Source organism: Gouania willdenowi, chromosome 10, assembly GCF_900634775.1.
Source record: "Gouania willdenowi chromosome 10, fGouWil2.1, whole genome shotgun sequence".
Lineage (NCBI taxonomy): Eukaryota > Metazoa > Chordata > Actinopteri > Blenniiformes > Gobiesocidae > Gouania > Gouania willdenowi.
This window is the reverse complement of record NC_041053.1, coordinates 42,089,938-42,099,937: the sequence shown is the minus strand read 5'-3', so window position 1 is coordinate 42,099,937 and position 10,000 is coordinate 42,089,938. Positions and strand designations below refer to the sequence as shown.

The 10,000-nt window shown below is 35.4% G+C and overlaps 1 protein-coding gene across 3 annotated transcripts in view; it reads right to left on the bottom strand.

Moving 5' to 3' along the window:
• Positions 1–10,000, bottom strand: part of LOC114470950 (transcription factor COE3) — a 106,141-nt gene that overhangs the window by 75,176 nt on the left and 20,965 nt on the right. For all 3 annotated transcript variants that reach the window (XM_028459391.1, XM_028459393.1, XM_028459392.1), the window contains exons 5-6: positions 8,928–9,001; positions 1,390–1,458 (exon numbers count right to left, since the gene is read on the bottom strand). In XM_028459391.1, coding sequence (XP_028315192.1) covers positions 1,390–1,458; positions 8,928–9,001 — 143 coding nt within the window. The remainder of the gene's footprint in view (positions 1–1,389; positions 1,459–8,927; positions 9,002–10,000) is intronic.

Here is a 10,000-nt window from a genome sequence, read left to right as displayed (position 1 = left end):
TGTGTGTGTGTGTGTGTGTGTGTGTGTGTGTGTGTGTGTGTGTGTGTGTGTGTATGTCACTGTGTATGTCACTGTGTGTGTGTGTGTGTGTTTGTGTGTGTGTATGTCACTGTGTATGTCACTGTGTGTGTCACTGTGTGTGTGTGTGTGTGTGTGTGTCACTGTGTGTTTATTTGCACATTTGATAAACATTTGTTTCTTTAACATTTCTTTAAACATGTGATTGTATCTGACCTGAGGGTCACATGACCAACATTCATGTCATCATTAGAATAATTAATCACCAATCAGAGCAATAACAGGAAACAACAAAGGCTTTTTATTGAGTCATTTTGTACCAAATTATTTTTTGCCTTTTCTTGTCTCGTGTGTTATTGTTTTGTTTGTGTTTTTGGAATCATTTTGTGTATTTTACTGCAGCTTTGTTGCATTTAAAATTTAAAATTTATTTTCTGCATTCTTGTTCTTGTTTTGAGTACTTTTGGTGTATTTTATTATTTTTATTTTTGTTGTGTTTTGTTTATATTTTTGAGTCATTTTTGTGTGTTTTTAAACAGTTTTTTTGCATTTCATTGTCATTTTTTGTTATATATTTCTCTATAATTTTGTGCACATTGTTCATGGCAAACAAAATAAATGTTATAAACACAGAGCAGAAGGATTAAAGTTGTGTCCCAAACACAATCTAAACCTATGAAATCAAACAAACACAAATCAAACGTATCTAATTGTGTCCGTATTCAACCCTGAACACATTCAGCGTGTTCAAGCTTTTATTGTGAAAGGGTCTATCTGATGTGTGAGAGAAACACTGAGAGGTGACGAGGCCTCAACAAACACTCATCAAACACACACGGGTGAGAGCGGGGTGTGTGTTAACAGTGTGTGTGTTTGTTTATTTATTTATTCAAGGAACAATTCATATTAAAAACAATAGAATGCCAGAAAAACATGTTCCTGTAAATATGCAGGATTGTACCAAAGCTAATTTCCTCCTTTGTCTCCCACACACTACCTTTACCTCAACACATCACAACATCCGAGATCATTCTCATATAATCTTTACAATGACCAACATGTATATTCACTCACTACACAAACACAAACACTGCATACTCAATATAAAAATCATCTATTTAAACATATAAAATACTAATATAATCACAGCTCCTGTGATGATGACGTCTGATTAGGAAAGAAGAAGAAACACAAATGTGGAAATTTGGAAACGGAAAATCAGCTACAAATAAGTAGAACTAACCTGGACCATAATGGAGTCAGTGTCATGTGACTCATAAAGAAACAACAACTACAACCAGCTCTAGAAGAGCAGAGGCATCACACACACACACACACACACACACACACACACACACACACAGCTCCTACCTGTCAATGATGACGGGGTCAGACGGCGTCTCGTTGCGATTTCCACAGCTTTTTTTGTCGCAGCATCGACTGAAGAGAGAAAAATTAAAGCTCAGACTTCACAACTTCAGAACTGATGTGAAACCAGTTTGAAACTGGCCTTGACTCTAATTCAGAGTTCAGAGATGAAGTTTATTAAAGATGAATGAGATGAAAACACAATGAAACTGTACAGTGCTGCAATTGTTCAAATGTTGACTTTCCTTCAAAAACTAAATCTGTTTTTATTTTAAAAATGTATTTAATGTTTACATTTATCAAAAGTTCGTCTCAAGTGAAGTATTTTATTTCATTGGACCAAAGCTGTACGACCTACCAGTAAATAGATCAGTAGGGGTCAAAGTTCATGATGTCACAAAAAAAAACTTTTTCTATATAACAATGTGTGACCTTGACCTTTGCTCAAGGTCACATGTAACGTCAAGGTCAGTCTTCGGTTTTTCCTGCATTAAATAATCCAGACACAGGTGGTGAATACAGGTCTTTCCTAGTTGTATTTATTTCAGTTTTAGTTTATTTATTTTATCTATTAGTTTGATTTTTATTTTGTTTTTAATTTAATTTCGATTATTTTATTTGATTATTTTTATAATAAAAAACCTGAATTTACTTTATTTTATTTTTCAGTGTTATTATGATTTGTTTTTTATTTGTATTTATCTATTTGTTTTATTTTGATTTTAAAAAAAAGTCTTCATGGAATGTGTTTCTGTTTGACACCTCGAGTGTTTTTAAAATGTTTCTGTTTTTAAATTCCACGTAATGTATTTGGCACGGCATGAATAAAATTAAGCTACATTTTTATTGTTTTGGGAATACATAAACCTTTTTAAAAACAGGATTCAAACTTTATTTATTAACTTATTTTGTTTATTTTTGTTCATTATTATTATTATTATATCTATGTTTTTCATGTATTTTACAGCTCTGAATTGAAATGTTGCTCATTTGAAAATGTTAATTTTTATTCATCAAAATGTGGTAACTGTGTGTATTTAATGCTACATAAATAAAATTAAAATAAAGTGACACAAAATCATAATAAGTTTTAAAAAAGAGGCTCCATTATTCTATATCTGTTTATTTCATTTAATTGTTACAAATTTTATTTTTTGTCGCCTCTATTGAGTGTTTTAACACGTTTGTTTTTCTTTCTTTAAATAAACTTAATGACGTTGTTACTAAGGCACCAGTTCTCCACCTGACGACCAAACAACCCAATAGTTTTTGGTTGTTTTTCAGAATAAGAGTCGCACTGTTTGTGTGATTGAATGATCGTTAGTGCTGTGCGTATCATTAGCATATCATCCGGTGTATCTTAAAAATTAATCATGCAGCACATGACCCGTGACGTCCAATTACGCGGCAGCGCGGCACCCCGTCGTCCTGAATCAAATTGCCATTTGACAAACAAGCGTCAAATGGGGCTTCGAATGCCAAATGAGACGCTTTATGAATCATTTATGGCGGCGTTTGATCTCTAAGTAACGGTAAAATCATAAAGCTAGCGCGCCGCGGACACAATAATTTATTCCCACAGCTACTCGGAGCCATTAGTGGTGGTTCCTGGAGACCAATTAGCTTTGGAAACCCACTGGTGACAACCTCCTCCAAACCTACACAAGTGTTATAAACAAACCGGACCCCAGGAGCTCTGAGGGCACCCCCCCCCATAACCCCCCTCCCCCCGAGGAGTGGGGCCTCCTCACAACGACCAAAACAAACCTGGGCTCGCCGTCCACAACAGCGGCCTAATGACGTTTCCCCCGGGCCCCACACGGGCCACGGACACCTAATGACACACAGCGGCCTGACAGTGTGCGTGTGCGTGTGTGTGTGTGTGTGCCACAATACAACAAATGACACACACTTCACACGTCCATCTTTTCAGGTGTTTTCCGTCCTCTGAGAATCTTTTTAGACTCATTTTGTGAATACTACTTTAGAAGGTTTTTGTTTTATTTTTGTTGTCAGTTTTGTGTGCGCTTGGATTCGTATTTATGTGTCTTTTTTGGTTGTTTTGTTAGTTTATTATTTATCTTTCAAGTAATTTTTGGAATTGCTTTTGTTTATTTAGTTTTTTTATTTAATTGATTGGATTCTTCATCATTTTGTTGTCATTGAGTGTGTTACTAAATTAGTTTTGTTTTTTGTTGTTTTGAAAATCTTTTGATTCTTATTGTTGTGGTTTTGCCGCCTTTTGGAATTCATTTTAAATCAAGGAAAGTTGAAGATTAATCTTTGTGTTCCTCTTTCTCTGGGACTGTTAGCTTAGCACGTAGCCACCAGGTTACATGTTTTGTTAGCTTAGCATATAGCAACTAATCTTACATATTTGGGTTAGCTTAGCACATAGCGACCAATTTTACATGTTTTGTTTAGCTTAGCATGTAGCAACTGGTCTCACACATTTGGGTTAGCTTAGCACATAGCTGCCAGTCTCACATGTTTAGGTTAGCTTAGCATGTAGAGACTAGGCCCACATGCTTTGGTTAGCTTAGCACGTAGCCACCAGGACACATGTTTGGTTTAGCTTAGCATGTAGCAACCAGTCTGCAGGTTTAGGTTAGCTTAGCACATAGCAACAGGGCAATGTAGCAACAAGTCCCACATGTTTGGGTTAGCTTAGCATGTAGCCTCAAGGCCTATATGTTTGGGTTAGCGTAGCATGTAGTGACCACTCCCACATGTTTGAATCAGCTTAGCACTTAGCTACCAGTCCTTCATGTTTGGGTTAGCTTAGCATGTAGCAACCAGTCCCACATGTTTTGGGTTAGCTTAACATGTAGCGACCAGTCCTACATGTTTGGTTAGCTTACCATGTAGCGACCAGTCCCATGTGTTTAGGTTAGCTTAGCACTTAGCTACCAGTCCCACATGTTTTGGATTAGCTTAGCACTTAGTTATCTGGCCCCACATATTTGGGTTAGCTTAGCACGTAGCGACCCGTCCCACATGTTTGAGTTAGCTTAACATGTAGCAACCAGTCCCACATATTTGTGTTAGCTTAGCATGTAGCGACCAATCCCACGTGTTCAGTTAGCTTAGCATGTAGCAACCAGTCCCTCTTGTTTAGGTTAGCCTAGCATATAGCGGCGCTGACTGAGCAGGGTCAAAGGGTTAAAGAGGCGGGGCTTTGTTATCAGTTCAATCTGAGAAATGGTTGTTGATCAGAGAATAATTGATTGAACACAAACACTGCTGTGATGATGATGATGATGATGATGATGATGATGTAATGATGTGTTTCCCACGAGCCGCTAATAACTGAGAGGAACAAACACAACAACCAGAGAGTATGTGAACACAGTGTGATAAAACTGTGTATGCTGTCAGTCACACACACACACACACACACACATGTATGGGGGTTGATCGCTTCTATATTCATACACACCAGTCTATTGAACGCGTAAACGAACACGTACCCTGCTCCTGCACGTCTACACGTCTGATCTACGTTTCCCATAGACTTAGAATAGTTAGACGGGCACAATGTACAAGTCACGTCTACACGTGTGTTTGTAGACGTGTTAACACAACCAATTTCTGTGGTTTTTAAAATCCCATTTCACCTCCTTTTCCACCATTTTTGGTCACTTTGAACCATTTTATTAGTGATTAAAACCAGGATTTAATCTTTAATTTGATTATAATAATAATAAATGTTCCTGGATAACAATGGATAAAAACTACAAACGTACTTTCCCTCCCCTCCACATGGTGGTGCCACTGCAGAGAGCAACCACTGGTTCAGCCAATCATCATCCTCTATATGAGGGGGCAGGACTTCCTGCAGTTGTTTGGTGTGTGTCATGTTTTTAAAAATGCTTCATTCTAAGTAAAGTTTATTTATTAATGACCAGTGATGGGATTTGATAAGAAGTTAGCGATTCTGATTCCATTATTGATATTGCTTATTGATTTGATACTGATTCTCATTTGGTGAAGTAATGAAATAATACCAATAGATTTGTTTGCTTTAACTCTTTATTATCTTATCTTTGTCTCTTTCATTTCCTGCAGTGATATCAGCTCTATTTAATCCACCAGCTAAGGCTGGATAATAATATATATAATATATGACACTTTGGCTACAAACATTTGATCATATTTACAGTTCTCCTTTTGAACTGGAACAGCTTGAGCCAAAACTAATTCAGACACAAAACAAATAATTAATATGAACCAAAAGTACAGCATCATTTATTATCTGTAGTAGATGAATTATTGTTTAATTGTCAGGAAGGAGAGGAGATGGTTCTGGACTTATGGTGTCTCCAGCTGTGGAGAACATCCTTTCAGATGGTGTTCACAGATGTTTCTCAGCTAAAGCTCTTCATCCACCACCACAGGGTGGCGCTGTCTTTGGTTGGGATGGGAGCTTTCTATATATGTAGGGTGTATAAAACCCACGTTAACCAAATCCACCAAGGAAAACGGAATTCACTGTTGAACGCGGAAATGGACAGAATCAGCATGGAACGTTGTCAGCAAAACGTTTTTTAATGGAAATGTTTCCGGGGGGACCGCTCATCAGGCGCCCCACCCGCCCCCCTTCCATCCCGGCCGCTTCAAACACCACCTAAACCCCCAAAACACCGTCTAAAGTGCCAAAAAACTACACAAATCATCACTGACTCCTGAGAACGGAGCCACCAGTGCCCGTTTAACTTTATGGTGTCTGTGAATCTCTGTTCGTTTCTCGGAGCTGTGAAAACGTGACGTCATGTATTTATGACGTAAGAGGAACCGTTAAGTAGAATTGACGGGCAAGCAAAAAAAAAACGATTTCTAGGGATTGGATTAGTGGAACCGGTTTTTGATTCTCATCCCTATTAATTTAATTAGAGAGGATTTTATTTTTGATTAAATGAAGTTAATGGTTCATTCTTGATTTAAGTTGTTTGATCTGGTTCATTTTACTAAACATTTGAAATATCTACATTTTACATTATGTATGTATGTTTATATTTACACTTTATTGTACTTTGTTTGAATAAGATTGTAATTTGTTTATGTCTTTTGAAACATCGGCACTGAAGCAGTTCTTACTAAACTCATGTTAAAGAAAATAACTTTAAATCTCCAACAACAGTAGATGTTCTTCAGATGAATCAATAATTCATCATTTACTGACTTTATGGAGTATTTTGGGGTCTGAGTAACGTCAGTGGGCGTGTCTATGACATCAGTGGGCGTGTCCGTGACAAGTGACATTGGATTTATTTCTAATAATTGTCCTTGATAATTTTACTCTTTTTTTTTTGTATTTTCCTTGTATTTATTGTTCGTTTTCGGTCAAAATGCGCATAATAATTACTTTGACTTTTGTATTTGTTATTTTCACACTGAATCGATTGAGTTTTTAAATATGAATAATCATGAGCACTGTTTGTTTTTGCTGCAGGGGGAACCAGCGTAATGAACACAAAGGTCGATTATTTTAAAGTATGTTTGTAATAATTAAAATAAAATAAACAGATTACTGGTTAAAGGTGCCAACAAATGTTAGAGGACAGAATTATACTAATATCCTCCGTCCCAATAATAACAATAAATCCACTGCTTATTTCACCTTTTATTTTACTCAGGATGAATCTGCTCTGCCTCTACACGTGTTTTTATCATGTTTTATATTGTTTTTAACATTTTAGGTTTCTACGTGTTTGTTATTTACAGGATTTCTTTCAGTTGTGTTTGTTTTCTGTAAAGTTTCTAGTCGTAGAAAAGCTTTTAAATATGTTTTTTTTAGTTGTCGGACTTTAAACGTGTGATTGCATTAGAAAATACAGCTTGTACATTGTTTTCTGTTTTTACTTTTTATATTTTAAATTTTGAAAATGAAAAGATGTAATGTAGATTTTTATCTTTTATGCATTTTAATGTTATTTTCAGTTCTTACATCTGTTTAAGTCATTTTTACCAGTTTTTCTTTTTACGTGTTTTTGAGTTTATTTCTGTGGTTTTATTTTATTTTATAATTGTGTTTTTTTGAGTTTGTTTAAATCTTGTTAAGTTTATTTCTAGTTTATTTTTTATTTTTTTAGTTTAATTTGACGTGGCATTTTAAAGTCTATTTCTACGTGTTAATCTCCTCGTGCTGTTGTAGTGCCTCTGAGCAAAGCGAGCCGTGGAGGACCAAGGGGACGTGTTCTCAGTGATTAGTGGAAACTCAGCGTCCGTCAGGGAAACGCTGCCTAATAAGTCACATGGTGAGTGGTCGCCACGGCAACAACGTTACAACAACAACAATGAAAACCAAAACTAAAGAAAACAACGCGACAAAGACAAGTTATGGAATAAAAGTTAATATATAATGATTTAAAAAGATGTAAACAGTGTGTGTTTTTACCACTGTAGTTGTTTCCCAGTTTTTAATATTGTCTGAATAAGTTTAACATTCTTGTTAATGTTTTTGTTGTAGTAGTTTAAATATTGCACAGGGTTAATATTTACATTTTTATGATGGGGGAGGGGCTTCACAGTGTAAATATAATGTTTTTATAAAGTTTTTCTCTGACTTTTCACACATTGCTTTGGTTTAGAATTTCTGCTTTTTTACTAAGTTTCTACATTAAATCTGATGTACATTTATTTAAATACATTTTTTTAGTTTATTTCTTCATGTGTTTTGGTTTATTTCAGTATATTTCTAAATTTATTTCTACATTAAGTTTAAGTTTTTTTCTACAGATTTTTAAAGTTTATTTTTTATGTTTCTTTAAGTTTATTTCTGTCACTCTGAGTTGCAGGAGTTGATGGATAAAAACCTTTTTGCTAGAGTGTGTGTGTGTGTGTGTGTGTGTGTGTGTGTGTGTGTGTGTGTGTGTGTGTGTGTGTGTGTGTGTGTGTGTGTGTGTGTGTGTGTGTGTGTGTGTGTGTGTGTGTGTGTGAAGACACATGCACTTGTTTGTGCTTGTGTCCTATTTTCACCCCTCACACACACACACACACACACACACACTTAGGGCAAGAAATGTGTTGATTGGTGTGATGAACAGCAAAACAACAGCTGCTGTTTTTTTTCTGACACACACACACACACACACACACACCTTTACATTCACTATATGGAGTGTGTAGATGAGGGTTAGAGATCAGGCTTTTTTTTCCATAATAAATAAATAATAAATCCACTGTCTGTGCTGAGGACGTTTTTATCCAAAAATGAAGATATTTCCTTTTATCAAACTGATATTTTTTCTGCTTTTGTAGATGTTTCTTATTGACTTTCATTCAAAATCTACAAAACAATTTTACAAATGTATTTTCAGCCTTGAGAATAAATAAAGATATTTATTGATTTTTATTGAGTATTTATTCATGTATTGTGTTGATTTATTTTTAGTATTATTTACTGGCTGCACGTCTCTTTGACTCGTTATTTTCCTGTGATCACAGGTTGTGATCATCGAACGTTCGTTTCCTTCTTCCCTTCACACTCAGACGCGTTAACCAAAGGTGAGCAACACACACACACACACACACACACGTACCTGCACATGATCTCATGTGTGAGGAGGACTCGGCACATCTCTGGGTTTTTGTCCTGTCCTTCGTACAGGATCGGCTGAAAGACGAGGAAACAGGAAAACGTTTACATTAATGTAAACATTAAATAATAACAATAAACTATAGAAAAAATATAAACAGTAGTTAAAGACGAATAATAATTATAATAATTATAAGATAATAGTGCAGTAATGCAGTGATGAGTAGTGCAGGTGAACATTTAAATTAAATAGTATATGTTTATGTACATTCACAGTGACAGTTAGTTCTAGGGTTATTACATGTTTAGTTCTAGGGTTATTACATGTTTAGTTCTAGGGTTATTACATGTTTAGTTCTAGGGTTATTACATGTTTAGTTCTAGGGTTATTACATGTTTAGTTCTAGGGTTATTACATGTTTAGTTCTAGGGTTATTACATGTTTAGTTCCAGGGTTATTACATGTTTAGTTCTAGGGTTATTACATGTTTAGTTCCAGGGTTATTACATGTTTAGTTCTAGGGTTATTACATGTTTAGTTCCAGGGTTATTACATGTTTAGTTCTAGGGTTATTACATGTTTAGTTCTAGGGTTATTACATGTTTAGTTCCAGGGTTATTACATGTTTAGTTCCAGGGTTATTACATGTTTAGTTCTAGGGTTATTACATGTTTAGTTCCAGGGTTATTACATGTTTAGTTCTAGGGTTATTACATGTTTAGTTCTAGGGTTATTACATGTTTAGTTCCAGGGTTATTTCATGTTTAGTTCCAGGGTTATTACATGTTTAGTTCTAGGGTTATTACATGTTTAGTTCCAGGGTTATTACATGTTTAGTTCTAGGGTTATTACATGTTTAGTTCCAGGGTTATTACATGTTTAGTTCTAGGATTATTACATGTTTAGTTCCAGGGTTATTACATGTTTAGTTCTAGGGTTATTACATGTTTAGTTCTAGGGTTATTACATGTTTAGTTCTCGGGTTATTTCATGTTTAGTTCCAGGGTTATTACATGTTTAGTTCCAGGGTTATTACATGTTTAGTTCTAGGGTTATTACATGTTTAGTTCTCGGGT